Source organism: Bombina bombina, chromosome 2 (genome assembly GCF_027579735.1).
Source record: "Bombina bombina isolate aBomBom1 chromosome 2, aBomBom1.pri, whole genome shotgun sequence".
Classification (NCBI taxonomy): Eukaryota; Metazoa; Chordata; class Amphibia; order Anura; family Bombinatoridae; genus Bombina; species Bombina bombina.
Window position 1 is genome coordinate 1,268,736,464 of NC_069500.1, and position 24,474 is coordinate 1,268,760,937.

Below are 24,474 nucleotides of genomic sequence, written 5' to 3' on the forward strand. Positions count from 1 at the left end.
CATTCCTTTGGACAGATGAACCGGTGACAACCACCAGAGAAGCGAATCTCTGGTCTCCTGGTCCAGATTTAGCAAAGGGGACAGATATGAGTAATCCCCGTTCCATTGACTGAGCATGCATAGTTGTAGCGGTCTGAGATGCAGGCGCGCAAATGGCACTATGTCCATTGCCGCTAGCATTAAGCCGATTACCTCCATGCACTGAGCTACCGATGGGCTTGGAATGGAATGAAGGACACGGCAAGCATTGAGAATCTTTGATAACCTGGACTCCGTCAGGTAAATCTTCATCTCTACAGAATCTATAAGAGTCCCTAGAAAAGGAACCCGTGTGAGTGGTAACAGAGAACTCTTTTCCACGTTCACTTTCCACTCATGCGACCTCAGAAATGCTAGAACTATCTTTGTATGAGACTTTGCATTCTGAAAACTTGACGCTTGTATCAGAATGTCTTCTAGGTACGGAGCCACCGCTATGCCTTGTGGTCTTAGTACCGCCAGAAGTGAGCCCAGTACCTTCGTAAAAATTCTCGGGGCCGTGGCTAACCCGAAGGGAAGAACCACAAACTGGTAATGCCTGTCTAGAAAGGCAAACCTCAGGTACCGATAATGATCTTTGTGAATCGGTTTATGAAGGTAAGCATCCTTTAAGTCCACCGTGGTCATATATTGACCCTCTTGGATCATGGGTAGGATGGTTCGAATGGTTTCCATCTTGAACGATGGTACCCTTAGGAATTTGTTTAATATCTTTAAGTCCAAGATTGGTCTGAAGGTTCCCTCTTTTTTGGGAACCACAAATAGATTTGAGTAAAATCCTTGTCCCTGTTCCGATCGCGGAACTGAGTGGATCACCCCCATGATTAAGAGGTCTTGTACACATTGTAGAAATGCCTCTCTCTTTACTAGGTTTGTCGATAACCTCGAAAGATGGAACCTCCCTTGTGGAGGAGAGGATTTGAAATCCAGAAGGTATCCCTGAGATATAATCTTTAATGTCCAGGGATCCTGCACATCTCTTGCCCAAGCCTGGGCAAAGAGAGAAAGTCTGCCCCCCACTAAATCCGTCTCTGGATAGGGGGCCCTGACTTCATGCTGTCTTAGGGGCGGGAGTAGGCTTTCTGGCCTACTTGCCCTTGTTCCATGACTGGTTGCCTTTCCAACCCTGTCTGTAACGAGCAGTAGTTCCTTCCTGTTTTGGAGCGGAGGAAGTCGATGCTGCTCCTGCCTTAAAGTTACGAAAGGCACGAAAATTAGACTGTTTGGCCTTTGGTTTGGCCCTGTCCTGAGGAAGGGCGTGGCCCTTACCTCCCGTAATGTCAGCAATAATTTCCTTCAAGCCGGGCCCGAATAAGGTCTGCCCTTTGAAAGGAATGTTAAGTAGTTTAGACTTGGAAGTTACATCCGCTGACCAGGATTTAAGCCAGAGCGCTCTGCGCGCCTGTATGGCGAATCCGGAATTTTTAGCCGTAAGTTTGGTTAGATGTACTACGGCATCTGAAACAAACGCATTAGCTTGCTTAAGGGTTCTAACCTTGCTCAAGGCCTCATCCAACGGCTCTGTGCGAATCGCCTCTTCCAGAGACTCAAACCAGAATGCTGCTGCAGCCGTGACAGGCGCAATGCATGCAAGAGGCTGCAATATAAAACCCTGTTGAACAAACATTTTCTTAAGTTAACCCTCTAATTTTTTATCCATTGGATCTGAGAAAGCACAGCTATCCTCCACCGGGATAGTGGTACGCTTGGCTAACGTAGAAACTGCTCCCTCCACCTTAGGGACCGTCTGCCATAAGTCTCGTGTGGTGGCGTCTATAGGGAACATTTTTCTAAATATCGGGGGAGGGGAAAAAGGCACACCGGGTCTATCCCACTCCTTACTGATAATTTCTGTAAGTCTTTTTGGTATAGGAAAAACGTCAGTACACACCGGTACCACATAGTATCTATCCAACCTACACAATTTCTCTGGAATTGCCACCGTGTCGCAATCATTCAGAGCCGCTAATACCTCCCCTAGTAACACACGGAGGTTCTCAAGCTTAAATTTAAAATTTGAAATTTCTGAATCCGGTCTCCCCGAATCAGAACCGTCACCGACAGAATGAAGCTCACCGTCCTCATGTTCTGCAAGTTGTGACGCAGTATCAGACATGGCTCTCGTGTCATCAGCGCGCTCTGTCCTTAACCCAGAGCTATCGCGTTTGCCCCTTAATTCGGGCATATTATATAATACTTCTTTCATAACATTAGCCATATCATGTAAAGTGATTTGTAAGGGCCTAGATGTACTAGGTGTCTCAATCCTACGCATCTCCCGAGCGGGAGACGCAGGTACTGACACGTGAGGAGAGTTAGGCGGCATAACTTCCCCCTCGTTGTCTGGTGATAGCTTCTTTATCGGTACAGATTGACTTTTTTTCAAAGCAATATCAATACAATTGGTACACATCGTTCTACTGGGCTCCACATTGGCTTTTGAACATGATGAACAAACAGTTTCCTCTGAATCAGACATGTTTAAAACAGACTTAGCAATGAAACTAACAAGCTTGGAAATCACTTTCAATAAGTTTTACAAGAAATATAAAAAACGCTGCAGCGCTTCAAAAATACAGATATAATTAAACAATTCTTAACAAGAAGTGTACTATTAGCAGAGGATTGCACCCATTAGCAAAAGGATGATTAACCCCTCGATACCCAAAACGGATAAAACAGATATCAATTAAGATTTAACGCTTTTAATCACAGTCAGCACACTGTCACAGATCTGCTGTGACTGATTACCTCCCTCACAAATGAAATTTGCAGACCCCTGAGCTCTCTAGAGACGTCCTGGATCAAGGAGGAAGAAGCAGAAAGACTGTGCAATAATTTTAACTGCGCAACAAGGCGCTAAAACAAGGGCCCTCCCACTCCAATCACAACAGTGGAAGCCCTGATATAACGGTTTCCATGCAGAAAAATATGTTAGCCATGTGGAAAAAATCATGCCCAAAGCGATTTATCACCAAAGTACCTCACAAAAAACGAATAACATGCCAGTAAACGTTTTATTAAAAAACAACATTTTTCAATGTCATGCAAAGCTATCACTAAGCCTGCTACCAGTCGCTACCACTGCAGAGAAGGCTTAAAGGGACAGTCAACCCAAAAATTACTTTAACTTATTTAGATTAGTTAAATAATGATCTTTACAGTAAACTGTAGCCAAATTTTCATCTAAATAAACTTTGGCAGAAAATACATTTACTGATCTCATCTGGCCTTTTTGAAATGGCCGCCTGACCCCTCCTAATCTGACGTCTCCCAAAAGCTTGTACTAACAGGATCCTGTCCTTTCTTCTCGTCCCTGCGCGCTCCTGCAATTTCAGCTCTCTAGCAGCTGTTCATACCCGGCACTCACTACCTCTCATCCATGCTGTGCGCTGTGTATTACAGAGAATGAGAGGCAGTGAGTGCCGGGCAGGCGGCGATGTGATGGTCTGTGCCCCAGATTATAATAGAGAAATAATATCCAACCAGGAGCTGACTGGGCACTAGAATAAAACAGACCTTACCAAGCAATTGTTATTATATTTTATGTTTTTTAGCAGATACCTAAATCCACATTCAACTTTATCTCAATTGATGTGGCTTGTGCCCCTGATTTTACAGCTGCGGTCCGTTACAGAAATACACCCTCCCTGCATTTGAGTGTCTGATGACCCCTTATAACCTGATTGCTCCCCAAAAAAGTAGGCACTTAGGTAGAAATAAATTTGCGCCCTTGCAGGTCTTAGAACATTTATCTAATGCGAGTGTGATCGCACAGTACTGGGACACCGGGCGCAAATTTATTTCTGCCTAAGTGCCTATTTTTTGGGGGAGCAATCAGGTTATAAGGGGTCATCAGACCCAGTGGCACATTGTCTTGCGTTTATCACTACACATGAGCTCAGCACACGCTACCTTGCCCACTGTCCTTTGTACCAGAGCCTGTCACAACACATGGACGCAGCACCCCTTCACCTTGCCCACTGGCTGTGCATGCACACACCACCTTACACACTGTCCTGTGCACCACGGTGTTTCACTACACATCACCCCTTTACCTTGTCCCACTGCAGCCACTGCCACACAGCCGCATCGAGCTTGTGCCCCTGATTTTACAGCTGCGGTCCGTTACAGAAATACACCCTCCCTGCATTTGAGTATCTGATGACCCCTTATAACCTGATTGCTCCCACCTTGGCACAAGAGGTGGTGTGATCTTACTCGCCTCCCAGACGCTGCTCCTGTTTCATCTAAAGGTTTGTGCCAGCTATGAACACACTGACAGCTTTGCACATGTGTATACAGACCTACACAAACTATAGTCATCTCTCAGCTTCCGTTTACATGGGATGTCCCTGCACACCGGTTGGTGTTTGTGGTGCTCTTAGCAAACGTTTTAGGTCCTAAAAAGATTTCTTAGAAACCAGTGAGTGTAATTTCATCTTCACTGTGATCAAACTCAACCAGCGGAGAGCAACAAATGTAACGTCTACTGTAAGAGCAAGCTGCAGATTTATCACATATAACGGTATATACAGCCTGTATACTGTGTGTCCGGGACAATACGTTATGTGATAAATCTGCAGCTTGCTCTTACAGTAGACGTTACATTTGTTGCTCTCCGCTGGTTGAGTTTGATCACAGTGAAGATGAAATTACACTCACTGGTTTCTAAGAAATCTTTTTAGGACCTAAAACGTTTGCTAAGAGCACCACAAACACCAACCGGTGTGCAGGGACATCCCATGTAAACGGAAGCTGAGAGATGACTATAGTTTGTGTAGGTCTGTATACACATGTGCAAAGCTGTCAGTGTGTTCATAGCTGGCACAATCCTTTAGATGAAACAGGAGCAGCGTCTGGGAGGCGAGTAAGATCACACCACCTCTTGTGCCAAGGTGGGAGCAATCAGGTTATAAGGGGTCATCAGATACTCAAATGCAGGGAGGGTGTATTTCTGTAACGGACCGCAGCTGTAAAATCAGGGGCACAAGCTCGATGCGGCTGTGTGGCAGTGGGACAAGGTAAAGGGGTGATGTGTAGTGAAACACCGTGGTGCACAGGACAGTGTGTAAGGTGGTGTGTGCATGCACAGCCAGTGGGCAAGGTGAAGGGGTGCTGCGTCCATGTGTTGTGACAGGCTCTGGTACAAAGGACAGTGGGCAAGGTAGCGTGTGCTGAGCTCATGTGTAGTGATAAACACAAGACAATGTGCCACTGGGTCTGATGACCCCTTATAACCTGATTGCTCCAAACAAAAATAGGCACTTAGGCAGAAATAAATTTGCGCCCGGTGTCCCAGTACTGTGCGATCACACTCGCATTAGATAAATGTTCTAAGACCTGCAAGGGCGCAAATTTATTTCTGCCTAAGTGCCTACTTTTTTGGGGAGCAATCAGGTTATAAGGGGTCATCAGACACTCAAATGCAGGGAGGGTGTATTTCTGTAACGGACCGCAGCTGTAAAATCAGGGGCACAAGCCACATCGAGATAAAGTTGAATGTGGATTTAGGTATCTGCTAAAAAACATAAAATATAATAACAATTGCTTGGTAAGGTCTGTTTTATTCTAGTGCCCAGTCAGCTCCTGGTTGGATATTATTTCTCTATTATAATCTGGGGCACAGACCATCACATCGCCGCCTGCCCGGCACTCACTGCCTCTCATTCTCTGTAACACACAGCGCACAGCATGGATGAGAGGCAGTGAGTGCCGGGTATGAACAGCTGCTAGAGAGCTGAAATTGCAGGAGCGCGCAGGGACGAGAAGAAAGGACAGGATCCTGTTAGTACAAGCTTTTGGGAGACGTCAGAGGAGGAGGGGTCAGGCGGCCATTTCAAAAAGGCCAGATGAGATCAGTAAGTGTATTTTCTGCCAAAGTTTATTTAGATGAAAATTTGGCTACAGTTTACTGTAAAGATCATTATTTAACTAATCTAAATAAGTTAAAGTAATTTTTGGGTTGATTGTCCCTTTAAGTATTATTTCAGTGTTAACAGTATTTTCTCAGTCAAATTCTAGTCCCTAGAATATAATTCGACTGCGCATACATTTATCAGCCTGATACCAGTTGCTACTACTGCATTTAAGGCTGTACTTACATCATACGGTAACAGCAGTATTTTCTTAGTCAATTCCATTCCCAGAAAATAAAGTACCGCACATACCTCATTTGCGGAGGACCCCGCATGCTATTCCCAGTCTGAAGTTACCCCACTCCTCAGAATGTCGAGAACAGCCAGTGGATCTTAGTTACGCCTGCTAAGATCATAGATAAAAAACGCAGGCAGTTTCTTCTTCCAAATACTGCCTGAGATAGAAAAAACATAATTTATGTAAGAACTTACCTGATAAATTCATTTCTTTCATATTAGCAAGAGTCCATGAGCTAGTGACGTATGGGATATACATTCCTACCAGGAGGGGCAAAGTTTCCCAAACCTTAAAATGCCTATAAATACACCCCTCACCACACCCACAATTCAGTTTAACGAATAGCCAAGAAGTGGGGTGATAAGAAAAAAGTGCGAAAGCATATAAATTAAGGAATTGGAATAATTGTGCTTTATACAAAAAAATCATAACCACCACAAAAAAGGGCGGGCCTCATGGACTCTTGCTAATATGAAAGAAATGAATTTATCAGGTAAGTTCTTACATAAATTATGTTTTCTTTCATGTAATTAGCAAGAGTCCATGAGCTAGTGACGTATGGGATAATGACTACCCAAGATGTGGATCTTTCCACACAAGAGTCACTAGAGAGGGAGGGATAAAATAAAGACAGCCAATTCCTGCTGAAAATAATCCACACCCAAAATAAAGTTTAATGAAAAACATAAGCAGAAGATTCAAACTGAAACCGCTGCCTGAAGTACTTTTCTACCAAAAACTGCTTCAGAAGAAGAAAATACAACAAAATGGTAGAATTTGGTAAAAGTATGCAAAGAGGACCAAGTTGCCGCTTTGCAAATCTGATCAACCGAAGCTTCATTCCTAAACGCCCAGGAAGTAGAAACTGACCTAGTAGAATGAGCTGTAATCCTATGAGGCGGAGTCTTACCCGACTCAACATAGGCAAGATGAATTAAAGATTTCAACCAAGATGCCAAAGAAATGGCAGAAGTTTTCTGGCCTTTCTAAAACCGGAAAAGATAACAAATAAACTAGAAGTCTTTCGGAAAGACTTAGTAGCTTCAACATAATATTTCAAAGCTCTAATAACATCCAAAGAATGCAACGATTTCTCCTTAGAATTCTTAGGATTAGGACATAATGAAGGAACCACAATGTCTCTACTAATGTTGTTGGAATTCACAACTTAGGTAAAAATTCAAAAGAAGTTCGCAACACCGCCTTATCCTGATGAAAAATCAGAAAAGGAGACTCACAAGAAAGAGCAGATAATTCAGAAACTCTTCTGGCAGAAGAGATGGCCAAAAGGAACAAAACTTTCCAAGAAAGTAATTTAATAACCAATGAATGCATAGGTTCAAATGGAGGAGCTTGAAGAGCCCCCAGAACCAACTTCAAACTCCAAGGAGGAGAAATTGACTTAATGACAGGCTTTATACGAACCAAAGCTTGTACAAAACAATGAATATCAGGAAGAATAGCAATCTTTCTGTGAAAAAGAACAGAAAGAGCAGAGATTTGACCTTTCAAGGAACTTGCGGACAAACCCTTATCTAAACCATCCTGAAGAAACTGTAATATTCTCGGTATTCTAAAAGAATGGCAAGAAAAATGATGAGAAAGACACCAAGAAATATAAGTCTTCCAGACTCTATAATATATCTCTCTGGATACAGATTTACGAGCCTGTAACATAGTATTAATCACAGAGTCAGAGAAACCTCTTTGACCAAGAATCAAGCGTTCAATCTCCATACCTTTAAATTTAAAGATTTCAGATCCTGATGGAAAAAAGGACCTTGAGACAAAAGGTCTGGTCTTAACGGAAGAGTCCACGGTTGGCAAGAGGCCATCCGGACAAGATCCGCATACCAAAACCTGTGAGGCCATGCCGGAGCTACCAGCAGAACAAACGAGCATTCCTTCAGAATCTTGGAGATTACTCTTGGAAGAAGAACTAGAGGCGGAAAGATATAGGCAGGATGATACTTCCAAGGAAGTGATAATGCATCCACTGCCTCCGCCTGAGGATCCCGGGATCTGGACAGATACCTGGGAAGTTTCTTGTTTAGATGAGAAGCCATCAGATCTATTTCTGGAAGTTCCCACATTTGAACAATCTGAAGAAATACCTCTGGGTGAAGAGACCATTCGCCCGGATGCAACGTTTGGCGACTGAGATAATCCGCTTTCCAATTGTCCATACCTGGGATATGAACCGCAGAGATTAGACAGGAGCTGGATTCCGCCCAAACCAAAATTCGAGATACTTCTTTCATAGCCAGAGGACTGTGAGTCCCTCCTTGATGATTGATGTATGCCACAGTTGTGACATTGTCTATCTGAAAACAAATGAACAACTCTCTCTTCAGAAGAGGCCAAGACTGAAGATCTCTGAAAATTGCACGGAGTTCCAAAATATTGATCGGAAATCTCACCTCCTGAGATTCCCAAACCCCTTGTGCCGTCAGATACCCCCACACAGCTCCCCAACCTGTAAGACTTGCATCTGTTGAGATTAAAGTCCAGGTCGGAAGAACAAAGAAGCCCCCTGAACTAAACGATGGTGATCTGTCCACCATGTCAGAGAGTGTCGTAAAATCGGTTTAAAGATATTAATTGAGATATCTTTGAGTAATCCCTGCACCATTGGTTCAGCATACAGAGCTGAAGAGGTCGCATGTGAAAACGAGCAAAGGAGATCGCATCTGATGCGGCAGTCCTAAGACCCAACATTTCCATGCATAAGGCTACCAAAGGGAATGATTGTGACTGAAGGTTTTGACAAGCTGATATCAATGTTAAACTTCTCTTGTCTGACAAGGACAGAGTCATAGACACTGAATTTATCTAGAAACCTAAAAAGGTTACCCTTGTCTGAGGAATCAATGAACTGATTGGTAAATTGATCCTCCAACCATGAACTTGAAGAAACAACACAAGTCGATTCGTATGAGATTCTTCGAAAATGAGAAGACTGAGCAAGTACCAAGATATCGTCCAAATAAGGAAATACCAAAACCCTATTCTCTGATTACAGAAAGAAGGGCACCGAGAACCTTTGAAAAAAATTCTTGGAACTGAGGCTAGGCCAAACGGTAGAGCCACAAAACTGGTAATGCTTGTCTAAAAAGAGAATCTCAGACACTAAAAGTGATCTGGATGAATCGGAATATGCAGATACACATCCTGTAAATCTATTGTAGACATATAATGCCCTTGCTAAACAAAAGGCAGGATAGTCCTACAATAACCATCTTGAATGTTGGTATCCTAACATAACGATTCAATAATGATAGATCCGGAACTGGTCTGAAGGAATTGACCTTCTTTGGTACAATGAAGAGATAAAATAAAACCCCAGCCCCTGTTCCAGAACTGGAACTGGCATAAATACTCCAGCCAACTCTAGATCTGAAACACATTTCAGAAATGCTGAGCCTTTGCTGTGTTAACTGGGACACGGGAAAGAAAAGAATCTCTTAGCAGGAGGCCTTAACTTGAAGCCAATTCTGTACCTTTCTGAAACAATGTTTCTGAAACCAGAGATTAAGAACGGAATTGATCCAAATTTCTTTGAAGAAAACGTAATCTGTCCCATACCAGCTGAGCTGGAATAAGGGCCGCACCTTCATAGGTACTTAGGAGCTGGCTATAGGCTTCATTAAGGCTTGGATATATTCCAAACTGGAAATAGTTTCCAAACTGATATCGCTCCTGAGGATGAAGGATCAGGCTTTTGTTCCTTGTTGTGAGGAAAGGAACGAAAATGATTATTTACCCTGGAAAGAAAGATTCCAAGTTTAATCCATAAACCTTTTCTAGCTAAAATAGCTAGAGACATATACCTGACATCAACTCTAATGATATCAAAAGATGGTATCACCAATAAAATTATTAGCATGTTATAGAATAATAATAATGCTATAAAATTATGATCTGTTACTTGTTGCGCTAAAGCTTCTAACCAAAAAGTTGAAGCTGCAGCAACATCCGCTAAAAATATAGCAGGTCTAAGAAGATTACCTGAACATAAGTAAGCTTTTCTTAGAAAGGATTCAATTTTCCTATCTAAAGGATCCTTAAATGAAGTACTATCTGCCATAGGAATAGTAGTACATTAGCAGGAGTAGAGACAGCCCCATAACCTTAGGGATTTTTGTCCCAAAAAACTCTAATCTGTCAGATGGCACAGGATATAATTTGCTTAAACGTCTAGGAGTAAATAAATTACCCAAATTATTCCATTCCCTGGAAATTACTTCAGAAATAGCATCAGGGAGATAAAACACTTCTGGAATAACTACAGGAGATTTAAAAACCTTATTTAAACGTTTACATTTAGTATCAAGAGGACCAGAATCCTCTATTTCTAATGCAAATAACACTTCTTTAAGTAAAGAACGAATAAATTCCATCTTGAACAAATACAAAGATTTATCAGCATCAACCTCTGAGACAGAAACCTCTGAACCAGAAGAACCATTATCAGTATCAGAATGATGATGTTCATTTAAAAATTCATCTGAAAAAAGAGAAGTTTTAAAAGACTTTTATGTATACTAGAAGGAGAAATAACAGACATAGCCTTCTTAATGGATTTAAAAAATAAAATCTCTTATGTTATCAGGAACACTCTGAAAATTAGATGTTGACGGAACAGCAACAGGTAATGTAACAGTACTAAAGGAAATTTTATCTGCATTAATAAGTTTGACATGACATGCAATACAAATAACAGCTGGAGAAACAGATACCAAAAGTTTATAGCAGATACACTTAGCTTGGTAGCTCCAGCACTGTGCAGTGATTTTCTTGAAGTATCTTCTGACTCAGTTGCAACGTGGAACATCTTGCAATATGTAAAAGAAAAAAACAACATATAAAGCAAAATTGATCAAATTCCTTAAATGACAGTTTCAGGAATGGGAAAAAAATGCCAGTGAACAAGCTTCTAGCAACCAGAAGCAATAAATAATGAGACTTAAATAATGTGGAGACACAAATGACGCCCATATTTTTTAGCGCCAAAAAAGACGCCCACATTATTTGGCGCCTAAATGCTTTTGGCGCCAAAAAAGACGCCACATCCGGAACGCCGACATTTTTGACGCAAAAAAACGTCAAAAAATGACGCAACTTCCGGCGACACGTATGACGCCGGAAACAGAAAAAAAAATTTGCGGCAAAAAAGTCCGCGCCAAGAATGACGCAATAAAATGAAGCATTTTCTGCCCCCGCGAGCCTAACAGCCCACAGGGAAAAAGTCAATTTTTTTAAGGTAAGAAAAAATGATTGAAACAAATGCATTTATCCCAAATATGAAACTGACTGTCTGAAAAATAAGGAATGTTGAACATTCTGAGTCAAGGCAAATAAATGTTTGAATACATATATTTAGAACTTTATAAATAAAGTGCCCAACCATAGCTTAGAGTGTCACAGAAAATAAGATTTACTTACCCCAGGACACTCATCTACATGTTTGTAGAAAGCCAAACCAGTACTGAAACGAGAATCAGCAGAGGTAATGGTATATATAAGAGTATATCGTCGATCTGAAAAGGGAGGTAAGAGATGAATCTCTACGACCGATAACAGAGAACCTATGAAATAGACCCCGTAGAAGGAGATCACTGCATTCAAATAGGCAATACTCTCCTCACATCCCTCTGACATTCACTGCACGCTGAGAGGAAAACCGGGCTCCAACTTGCTGCGGAGCGCATATCAACGTAGAATCTAGCACAAACTTACTTCACCACCTCCATCGGAGGCAAAGTTTGTAAAACTGAATTGTGGGTGTGGTGAGGGGTGTATTTATAGGCATTTTAAGGTTTGGGAAACTTTGCCCCTCCTGGTAGGAATGTATATCCCATACGTCACTAGCTCATGGACTCTTGCTAATTACATGAAAGAAACAGCACACTCCGGTGCCATTTAAAATAAACTTTTGATTGAAGAATAGTTAATAGTTAATAGTTAAGTAAAAACTCCAGCTCCTCTCGCGACCTCCTTCTTTGTTGAGGGTTGCAAGAGAATGACTGGGTATGACATGTGAGGGGAGGAGCTATATAGCAGCTCTGCTTGGGTGATCCTCTTGCAACTTCCTGTTGGGAAGGAGAATATATCCCATAAGTAATGGATGACCCGTGAACTGAACACACTTAACAAGAGAAAATGGGCCGGCATCTAAACTTACATACTACTTGCATTTCAAATAAAGATACAGAGAGAATGAAGAAAATTTGAAAATATGAGTAAATTAGAAAGTTACTTAACATAGCATGCTCTATCTGAATCACGAAAGAAAAAATGTGGGTTCAGTGTCCTTTTAACGTAATTTTGCCAACCCAGAGACCTTTAGATCATCAGGCCCTAAATATGAACCAAATAAAAATACTATTTATGGAATAAAACTTTAGTTAGGAACCACATATGTACCTTTTTTTTATTGAGACATGAAACATTTTTTTCTTTCATTATTTAGAAAGAGCATGAAAACAGAATTTATTTTTACCTGATAAATTACTTTCTCCAACGGTGTGTCCGGTCCACGGCGTCATCCTTACTTGTGGGATATTCTCTTCCCCAACAGGAAATGGCAAAGAGCCCAGCAAAGCTGGTCACATGATCCCTCCTAGGCTCCGCCTACCCCAGTCATTCGACCGACGTTAAGGAGGAATATTTGCATAGGAGAAACCATATGATACCGTGGTGACTGTAGTTAAAGAAAATAAATTATCAGACCTGATTAAAAAAACCAGGGCGGGCCGTGGACCGGACACACCGTTGGAGAAAGTAATTTATCAGGTAAACATAAATTCTGTTTTCTCCAACATAGGTGTGTCCGGTCCACGGCGTCATCCTTACTTGTGGGAACCAATACCAAAGCTTTAGGACACGGATGAAGGGAGGGAGCAAATCAGGTCACCTAAATGGAAGGCACCACGGCTTGCAAAACCTTTCTCCCAAAAACAGCCTCAGAAGAAGCAAAAGTATCAAACTTGTAAAATTTGGTAAAAGTGTGCAGTGAAGACCAAGTCGCTGCCCTACATATCTGATCAACAGAAGCCTCGTTCTTGAAGGCCCATGTGGAAGCCACAGCCCTAGTGGAATGAGCTGTGATTCTTTCAGGAGGCTGCCGTCCGGCAGTCTCGTAAGCCAATCTGATGATGCTTTTAATCCAAAAAGAGAGAGAGGTAGAAGTTGCTTTTTGACCTCTCCTTTTACCAGAATAAACAACAAACAAGGAAGATGTTTGTCTAAAATCCTTTGTAGCATCTAAATAGAATTTTAGAGCGCGAACAACATCCAAATTGTGCAACAAACGTTCCTTCTTCGAAACTGGTTTCGGACACAAAGAAGGCACGACTATCTCCTGGTTAATGTTTTTGTTAGAAACAACTTTTGGAAGAAAACCAGGTTTAGTACGTAAAACCACCTTATCTGCATGGAACACCAGATAAGGAGGAGAACACTGCAGAGCAGATAATTCTGAAACTCTTCTGGCAGAAGAAATTGCAACCAAAAACAAAACTTTCCAAGATAATAACTTAATATCAACGGAATGTAAGGGTTCAAACGGAACCCCCTGGAGAACTGAAAGAACTAAGTTGAGACTCCAAGGGGGAGTCAAAGGTTTGTAAACAGGCTTAATTCTAACCAGAGCCTGAACAAAGGCTTGAACATCTGGCACAGCTGCCAGCTTTTTGTGGAGAACACAGACAAGGCAGAAATCTGTCCCTTCAAGGAACTTGCAGATAATCCTTTCTCCAATCCTTCTTGAAGAAAGGATAGAATCTTAGGAATCTTTACCTTGTCCCAAGGGAATCCTTTAGATTCACACCAACAGATATATTTTTTCCATATTTTGTGGTAAATTTTTCTAGTTACAGGCTTTCTGGCCTGAACAAGAGTATCAATAACAGAATCTGAGAACCCTCGTTTTGATAAGATCAAGCGTTCAATCTCCAAGCAGTCAGCTGGAGTGAGACCAGATTCGGATGTTCGAACGGACCTTGAACAAGAAGGTCTCGTCTCAAAGGTAGCTTCCATGGTGGAGCCGATGACATATTCACCAGATCTGCATACCAAGTCCTGCGTGGCCACGCAGGAGCTATCAAGATCACCGACGCCCTCTCCTGATGGATCCTGGCTACCAGCCTGGGGATGAGAGGAAACGGCGGGAATACATAAGCTAGTTTGAAGGTCCAAGGTGCTACCAGTGCATCTACTAGAGTCGCCTTGGGATCCCTGGATCTGGACCCGTAGCAAGGAACCTTGAAGTTCTGACGAGAGGCCATCAGATCCATGTCTGGAATGCCCCACAGTTGAGTAATTTGGGCAAAGATTTCCGGATGGAGTTCCCACTCCCCCGGATGTAATGTCTGACGACTCAGAAAATCCGCTTCCCAATTTTCCACTCCTGGGATGTGGATTGCAGACAGGTGGCAGGAGTGAGTCTCCGCCCATTGAATGATTTTGGTCACTTCTTCCATCGCCAGGGAACTCCTTGTTCCCCCCTGATGGTTGATGTACGCAACAGTCGTCATGTTGTCTGATTGAAACCGTATAAACTTGGCCTTTGCTAGCTGAGGCCAAGCCTTGAGAGCATTGAATATCGCTCTCAGTTCCAGAATATTTATCGGTAGAAGAGATTCTTCCCGAGACCAAAGACCCTGAGCTTTCAGGGATCCCCAGACCGCGCCCCAGCCCATCAGACTGGCGTCGGTCGTGACAATGACCCACTCTGGTCTGCGGAAGGTCATCCCTTGTGACAGGTTGTCCAGGGACAGCCACCAACGGAGTGAGTCTCTGGTCCTCTGATTTACTTGTATCTTCGGAGACAAGTCTGTATAGTCCCCATTCCACTGACTGAGCATGCACAGTTGTAATGGTCTTAGATGAATGCGCGCAAAAGGAACTATGTCCATTGCCGCTACCATCAAACCTATTACTTCCATGCACTGCGCTATGGAAGGAAGAGGAACGGAATGAAGTGTCCGACAAGAGTTTAGAAGTTTTGTTTTTCTGGCCTCTGTCAGAAAAATCCTCATTTCTAAGGAGTCTATTATTGTTCCCAAGAAGGGAACCCTTGTCGACGGAGATAGAGAACTCTTTTCCACGTTCACTTTCCATCCGTGAGATCTGAGAAAGGCCAGGACTACGTCCGTGTGAGCCTTTGCTTGAGGAAGGGACGACGCTTGAATCAGAATGTCGTCCAAGTAAGGTACTACTGCAATGCCCCTTGGTCTTAGCACCGCTAGAAGGGACCCTAGTACCTTTGTGAAAATCCTTGGAGCAGTGGCTAATCCGAAAGGAAGCGCCACGAACTGGTAATGCTTGTCCAGGAATGCGAACCTTAGGAACCGATGATGTTCCTTGTGGATAGGAATATGTAGATACGCATCCTTTAAATCCACCGTGGTCATGAATTGACCTTCCTGGATGGAAGGAAGAATTGTTCGAATGGTTTCCATTTTGAACGATGGAACCTTGAGAAACTTGTTTAAGATCTTGAGATCTAAGATTGGTCTGAACGTTCCCTCTTTTTTGGGAACTATGAACAGATTGGAGTAGAACCTCATCCCTTGTTCTCCTAATGGAACAGGATGAATCACTCCCATTTTTAACAGGTCTTCTACACAATGTAAGAATGCCTGTCTTTTTATGTGGTCTGAAGACAATTGAGACCTGTGGAACCTCCCCCTTGGGGGAAGCCCCTTGAATTCCAGCAGATAACCTTGGGAGACTATTTCTAGTGCCCAAGGATCCAGAACATCTCTTGCCCAAGCCTGAGCGAAGAGAGAGAGTCTGCCCCCCACCAGATCCGGTCCCGGATCGGGGGCCAACATTTCATGCTGTCTTGGTAGCAGTGGCAGGTTTCTTGGCCTGCTTTCCCTTGTTCCAGCCTTGCATTGGTCTCCAGGCTGGCTTGGCTTGAGAAGTATTACCCTCTTGCTTAGAGGACGTAGCACTTGGGGCTGGTCCGTTTCTACGAAAGGGACGAAAATTAGGTTTAAATGAGAAGGAACCCTGGCTTCCCCACATTCAGAACACAGTCTATCTGGTAGTTCAGACATGTTAAACAGGCATAAACTTGATAACAAAGTACAAAAAACGTTTTAAAATAAAACCGTTACTGTCACTTTAAATTTTAAACTGAACACACTTTATTACTGCAATTGCGAAAAAGTATGAAGGAATTGTTCAAAATTCACCAAAATTTCACCACAGTGTCTTAAAGCCTTAAAAGTATTGCACACCAAATTTGGAAGCTTTAACCCTTAAAATAACGGAACCGGAGCCGTTTTTAACTTTAACCCCTTTACAGTCCCTGGTATCTGCTTTGCTGAGACCCAACCAAGCCCAAAGGGGAATACGATACCAAATGACGCCTTCAGAAAGTCTTTTCTATGTATCAGAGCTCCTCACACATGCGACTGCATGTCATGCCTCTCAAAAACAAGTGCGCAATACCGGCGCGAAAATGAGGCTCTGCCTATGATTAGGGAAAGCCCCTAAAGAATAAGGTGTCTAAAACAGTGCCTGCCGATATTATTTTACCAAAATACCCAGATTAAATGATTCCTCAAGGCTAAATATGTGTAATATATGAATCGATTTAGCCCAGAAAATGTCTACAGTCTTAATAAGCCCTTGTGAAGCCCTTATTTACTGTCTGAATAAAAATGGCTTACCGGATCCCATAGGGAAAATGACAGCTTCCAGCATTACATCGTCTTGTTAGAATGTGTCATACCTCAAGCAGCAAAAGACTGCTCACTGTTCCCCCAACTGAAGTTAATTCCTCTCAACAGTCCTGTGTGGAACAGCCATGGATTTTAGTAACGGTTGCTAAAATCATTTTCCTCTTACAAACAGAAATCTTCATCTCTTTTCTGTTTCAGAGTAAATAGTACATACCAGCACTATTTTAAAATAACAAACTCTTGATTGAATAATAAAAACTACAGTTAAACACTAAAAAACTCTAAGCCATCTCCGTGGAGATGTTGCCTGTACAACGGCAAAGAGAATGACTGGGGTAGGCGGAGCCTAGGAGGGATCATGTGACCAGCTTTGCTGGGCTCTTTGCCATTTCCTGTTGGGGAAGAGAATATCCCACAAGTAAGGATGACGCCGTGGACCGGACACACCTATGTTGGAGAAATATTAAACAACTTTCCACTTTACTTCCATTATCTAATCTGCTTCATTCTCTTGATATTTTTAGTTGAAAAGCATATCTAAATATGCTCAGTAGCTGCACATAGATGCCTGGTGTGATTGGCTCACCCATGTGCATTGCTATTTCTTCAAAAAAGGATATATAAAGAATGAAGCCAATTAGACAATAGAAGTAGACTAGAACCAGGTTTTTGAAGCCTAGACCAGTGAACCAAGCCAAACATCAAATATAGCATGGATCCATCAGAGAGAATTATTAAACAGGATGTTTGGTTTTCTAATTTATGTGGGCACTAAATTCATACTCTCTATCTATTAATGATAAAGAGCAAAATATGTTACAAACTGTTACTGGCCCGATCGACTGTATTAGTATCTGTTTCCTCCCATTTAATTGCTTTTCCAGGTATGGACAGCCCTAGACTGTTGAGAATTCGCTGAATTACAAAACACCAGAAAGATCATTTTCTTAGCTTATAGTGAAATTTCTGTAGCTATTAAAACACTTATTTTGAAAATGTACGTAGGCTTGTGTATAGCAACATGCACCCGATTTAAGGATTCTCCAACTCAGGTTACATTCAAGTTGATTATGATATATTTCACACAAAAGTGAAAAGCTTTTAATGACATTGCTATATATCTTTTAAATACTTCTAAGCTGACAGCAGATTTTAATTAAATGTTTAACATTAACTTAATGCTTGGGGTGTGACGAGAATTCACATTTAAATCAGTGAGGTCCCTTTGTTTTCAAAGCTAAAACAAATGCGCAAAACAAAAAAGGCAGGAAGCCAGTAGTTTATATATATCAAAAAAATGAATTATCTAGATATTAAAAGGGTCATGAAACCTAAAAAAAATTATTTCACGATTCAGAACATGCAATTTAAACAACTTTCCAATTTACTTCTATTATCCAATTTGCTTTGCTATCTTGGTATCTTTGTTGAAAAGCACGACTAGTTAGGCTCAGCAGCAGGGAGCTGGCTGCTTATTGGTGGCTGCACATATATGCATCTTGTTATTGGCTTACCAATGTGTTCAGCTAGCTCCCAGTAGTGTATTGATGCCTAATCAACAAAGAATACCAAGAGAATGAAGAACATTTGATTATAGAAGTACTGTATTTTGACAAGTTGTTTAAAATTGTATACTCTGAAACATAAAGGGGCATAACTCTCAAAATTTTTCTTTCAACGGTTTATTTCTAAACTATATATAATCTGATTTACCAAATGCAGCAAAGCAGGCCGGATCAAAACAATTGTGCAGGCATGAAATACAAACTTAACAATGCAGCTAGTACCATACATTTTATTAATTCATTAGTGAGAGCAGGTGTTTTACATGCACTAAGCAATAATATCTGTCAGGAAATACTGCTGCTGATCATCTGGACAATCTCTCATTGGACACTGTTTGTTAAAATTTTGATTCCTTAAAAACACCTGTTTAATCTGAGTACCATTCCTTGGCTTCCAATGAATTCATGTTACATAAAAATCTCTATTAAGAGGCCCCCATTTCTATTCACCTGATGTGACTTCTATAATCCTAACTTAGAACAAACTCGAAAATGTACTTTCATTGCAGTAAAGGCATTAGACAATCCACACTTCCACATGTATTTTGGCTATAAGCATTACATTTACACAAAGCTCTATTTTGAGGATTATGCTAGTGATTATTTTCAGTGTGTTGCACTTTCACAAGAATAGTTGCGGCTCCGAAAAGAGCCGATTGCGACTTTTGGCAGTTTACCTCCGCATTTGTTAGGGAACGAAAAAAACAAAATGCACATATCTAGTTCTAGCTATAATTTTTTAACTGCAAAAAATGAAAGTAATCACAAAATGTCCTACAATGGATAATCAAAACACTAAGAAAGGTTTCAGAGATTGCACACTGTTATAGAGGGTAAGTTTTCTTGTTAAGTACCTATTTGCTAATCCTCATATTGTCTTCAACTACCACGTAAACCAAGTGCTCTAGGTCCTTATAATCCTACCGTCGCAGCCTGCCTTCCTTGTCTTGATTTATTTTATTGTACCCCCTGTACAGTGCCACTGAATCTGTTGTCACAAAACAAATAATAGCAATAATAGTGCATATTTCCCTAGCAAACAGGCTTGTAAAATTAACAATTTTACCATTTAAACACTTTGTACACCTTCGCCCCTGTAAGTCCGGCATCACATCTAGCAGGCAGCAATATGCTGCCTGAATTTATCATTGCACATCAATGTGTGCAACCTTGTCCCCTGTTTGCATGCAGTCGATTGCAAGCGAGCAGGAGCTGTCAATCATCCCACTGATTCTTAACTCTCAGCTGCAAGTTAGCTCATGCAAACCTACAGCCGACGGGGCTCCTTGGATAATATCAGAGATTTATAAGCCCTTAGGCGGATTCACCCTGGCTCATGTAAAACAGGTAACTATCGGACTTATTTTACTTTTGGGGATTTAATGGTGTTTTGGGTGTGCTATAATGCTCTAATATCGCTACTATGTGCAGCGATTAAAATAGCTTCAAAAAAAGTCAATCCCAGCCATTCATTTGTTTGAATTCAAGTGATACTAAACTTGACATGTTTTTAAAATCAGGTCCAGAATCTAAGCAATATTTTACAGGGACTTTAACTGATCACTTCTAATGAAGATGTGCTGTAACTTACTTTTAATCAAGCCGTGCTAGTTTAATACCCAGCACTCCAGCCACCCACTTCAAAACTCATTTTTTTCTGAGATGTTTTCAAACCGATTGGAAAAAAGTTTAAACCTGGAGTGCGAGGTATTAAAATGTCATGGCTAGAATCAAAAGTAAGTTAAAGCGCATCTTTATCAGCAATGATCAATTAAAGTCGATCGAAAATATTGCTTAGATTCCGGACCTGATTTTAAAACATGTCAAGTTAACCATCACTTTAAAAAAAGACACCCCAACATTTTCTTTTGTGATTTGGATAGAAAATACAGTTTTAAATCAAATTTCCAATTTGCTTCTATCACATTTGCTTTATTCTTTAGTTATCAATTTGCTGAAGAAACATTGACAGCTAGCGCTCACTAGTGTAAGATATATGTGTGTATTTTTCATCAAGGGATACCAAGAGAATTTAAAAGTGTCTTAAAATGTGCATGTTCTATCTGAATCATGCTAGATTCATTTTGACCTCCCTATACCTTTAAGGAAAACTCCACAGTTTCAACAGTTCAACAAAACACACTAATATATAAACGTTTTATTTATCTGTTAATATCATTTGGTTCAAAAGGGACAGTAAATGTTTCCTATGAATCATTAAAAAATAAAAAAATGTCAACTTAATATCTCCTAAGAGTTTACTCCTTGAAGCTGAAACGCTGTCACTGCATAAAAAAAGGTGATCTTCACACACCATCTGTATGTTCTCATTGCCGATAATTGAGTCAGAGGCGCTTTTTCTTCATTACAGCAGTGGATGTGTCATTCAACCAAACAATGATTGCCCACACTAAACCAAAACATACGTCTGGGGTTTGCCATGTATTTCGGAGATGGACTGTACTGTTTAGTCAGGACCAGACTGATATACTACAGGAAATTTCTTCTCTGTGAAAGCGCATAATGGGCAAAAATAGGCTGCTACTGGGGTGGTAAATAGCCATAGAACAAGTTATTAGGCTATTCTTTGTTCCCTGGTTGAGAGTTTCTCTCTTTTTGCGTATGCAAATGATGATCTTCTGCTTACACAGATCTCTTGAGAGCATGCTTACTGATAGGCTTGCTCATGCGCACAACTTGCAGCCATCTCTCTACTATAAAGCACTGGATCTAAATGCTGGACTAAGATAGCAATCTAATATTTATAAAAGGAAAGCTGTCTGTGGGTAACACAAGTGCATGGTATACTGTGAGCCCATGCTGAAAAGGCATATAGGGCAGGTTGTCACAGCTTATTGAAACCTGCTGTAAAGAAATAAACCAACACCATGTTCAAGCAAGGGAGTATACAGACTGCGTGTGACGTTCACTTTTTTTATCCACAACAATTCAGCTTTAAGAAGTTCTAAACAAATATTATGTTGGCAACTTTAATGACCGATATAAAACATTTACTGTGCCTTAAAATTAATTATATTTCTAAGTCCCACATAGCGTAACCTAATAAATTAATACTTAAATCACTATTGATGTTCTAAAACCTACATGAAATTGAGATTTTAGACATCATAAGAACGTTTTCCCCACTAAGGGAAGCCAGAGACATCAAGATTTTCATTTACACAAAATGTAGTGGAATTTTCTTTGAAAACCAATACGTGTAATGATTATACTCTTCAACTAGTGCTAGTAATAAATATAGGTTAAATCCTGTAAATATATGCCATACTCCCCCACGTTAGCACAAACCATAAAAGTCATTAAACAAGAAACAAACATGACAAATTATTATATTCCCATATCTGGAGGTAATGTAACTTCTTAAACAGAATAATCAGTGGAGCTGCAGGGAGAACAATAGTGAGAACTTTGGTAAAGAACAATTTGAACGCTTGCCATGACTTTCTTTCTTGTTATGAATTTTTGAATTTAGCTACAAGCTTTGGTTTATTACAAAGCATTCCTTAATGAGACAAATATAGTCTAGCGCTTACTAGTTCATACAGGTAAAATAATTCAAATGTATTCTTAAATATTTATATTGTAAAAAGAAAGTTACCAGCACAGACTAATAAAAAAACAAAAACATGAAACAAGCAGCTCTGGCAGTTTAGAGCAACATAAAATTACTCAATACTCATAACAGACCCGCTAAACTCAGCATTTACTACAGGATACAAAAAGCTGATTATTGAAGTGGACAAAAAATACACATGTCAAAGTTTCTATATTGCTGCCAAGTTGCGGACAATGTAAGATAGAACAAGCAGAAATCCCATAGTGGATCCCATGAAGGCACTAAGGCAAGGCTTAGCAAAGTTCAAAATCTAGGGGGCATTTTAGAATTGTAGAAGTCGATTATAATAATCCTTACAAATATTTATAAATAAGCATTTTATTAAAAAAAAAAGTTTGCAGTAATGCCCAAGAAAAGAACATTTAATTAAGTTTCTTTAATGTGCACAGTAAAAACAACTGCAAGTTTAGTAGCAGTTCATCAAAAAAACGCAAAAATGTTACATACATTATGTAATGGATCTCTCCTGGTCACAGAAAGAAGCGAAGAGCGCCATTAGAGGTCCCCTCCTCTCAGTCATCATAATAGCAGTTTCACTGTCATTGCAGGTAGTAGTTTTTATGAAGCTCACCTGCATCTTAAAGGTAAACTAAAGAACTTTTAAATGAGGTATCTTCCACGCCACCCCACATAGGGTGCTGTCGTTAACAAATTAGGAGTATGTTACAGGCCTGCCAAGATTAACCGGGATCACAAAAGCTTCATACAAATAGGAATGCATAACTGACTCATGCTGGGATCAAAACCATCTAGAAACTAGATGTGAATAGGAAGTATCCTCCTGGCCCATATAGCATAAGCATCATTGAGAATAAGTGTCTCAAGAACTGCGGTTATCTGATATAGCCAGTCTGGCGAAGTGCGGACACCAATTATTATTAACATTATATTTAAAAGGACCATAATAATGATTTGTTGTTAATCTAAACACACTGGGTTGTGGCATCTCTAAATTACACACAAGTAGTAAAAGGGAAAAGTTTGTAAAGCAGCTCCATGAAGGTTGTGTAAAGCAAGTGAATAGATTCTTCAAATATCATGACAGACTAATCAAAATTATTAACACACCCTTCTGCAGAAAATTCTTCCTAATACAAACTGAAGTATTATTCTTAAGGGTCCTTTAAGTACTTCCCTCCCAAAAGAGAAATTGATAACAAGCACATCTGTGAATATATGCCAAAGAATACGGACACAAAGGCCAGAAATAAAGTGTAACTGCACTTAGTTGTGCTGACCAGAAGGAGCAAGCAAGGCGAGTTACCAAACAATAACTGGAGCTGATGTATTACTGGATTAACGCTCAGAAATGCTAAATTAGCTTCTCTAGTCTAAAGCACCAAAGCTTCAATTTTCACCTAATAAATTCAGGGCAAGTTCTATATCCCTAAGATTGCACACTTCATACGTTCTTGTTTTACTTGATGTTAGAAAATACATCTAGATATATATAATTTCAAAATGAATTAAAAAAAAAACAGTAGCACAGTAGAAATAACTTTTTGTACCTTCTGATGTTTTCCACTTCCTCCATAAATCCTCAACTGTGATGTGCGAGTCTTCACGGTGCAAATGGTTATGCTTATGTGATGCATCTTTGTATTTCATATCTTCACGAAGAAACTGTAAAATAATGAAATTATTTTAGTTCATCTTAGACTCTTCACTTATTCACCAATATGAGTTTTCTGAAACACACAACGATAAAGCCACATCGTGATTTCATATGGTTTATATATCTTTTTCAGGATCTTAATTTAACTTATCTGATACACCAAACAAGGCCAGAGGGGTATGTAAACTTACTGGCCCATGCACGTGCCCCAGGATGTGTCAGAAAAATTGTTAAAGAGAAATTAAACTTTTTTGTTTTTTTTCTTTTAATGATCCATACAGAGTACACATTTTTAAACAGTTTTCTAATTTTCTTCTATTATTTTGCTTCATTCTCTTGCTACCCTTTGTGTAAGGCATGGTAAGGCACTACTAGGGGTTAGCTGAACACATTAGGTGAGTCAATGACAAGAGGAAATGTATGTGCTATCACCAATCAGCAGCTAGCTCCCAATAGTGCACTGCTGATCCTGAGCACATCTCAGTATGCTTTTCAATAAAGGGGGGAAATTTTTTACATTCAAGAAACTTATTTCTTCAAAGAAGTAGCACATTACATGTTAAACTATTTTACTAATTGAGGTGGTGCATATATTAAACTAAATCTAAATTTTATGTAAGGCTACAGTCTTGCAAGTTATTGCAGGGTACATATTTTTTCTGCTCACTTTAAGACACTTCCAGGGAAGGAATAATCTACTGCACAGGAAGTGAACATAAAAAAAAAAAATTATATGGAATGTCAAGCCTGTCCTAGAGCCATAAT

General features: G+C 40.4%; 1 protein-coding gene across 1 annotated transcript in view; it reads right to left on the reverse strand.

The window, feature by feature from the left end:
* Positions 1 to 24,474, reverse strand: part of STIM2 (stromal interaction molecule 2) — a gene marked incomplete in the record, with an annotated part of 440,010 nt that overhangs the window by 194,918 nt on the left and 220,618 nt on the right. Inside the window, 1 exon segment of the mRNA XM_053704074.1 lies at positions 23,603 to 23,717. Coding sequence (XP_053560049.1) covers positions 23,603 to 23,717 — 115 coding nt within the window.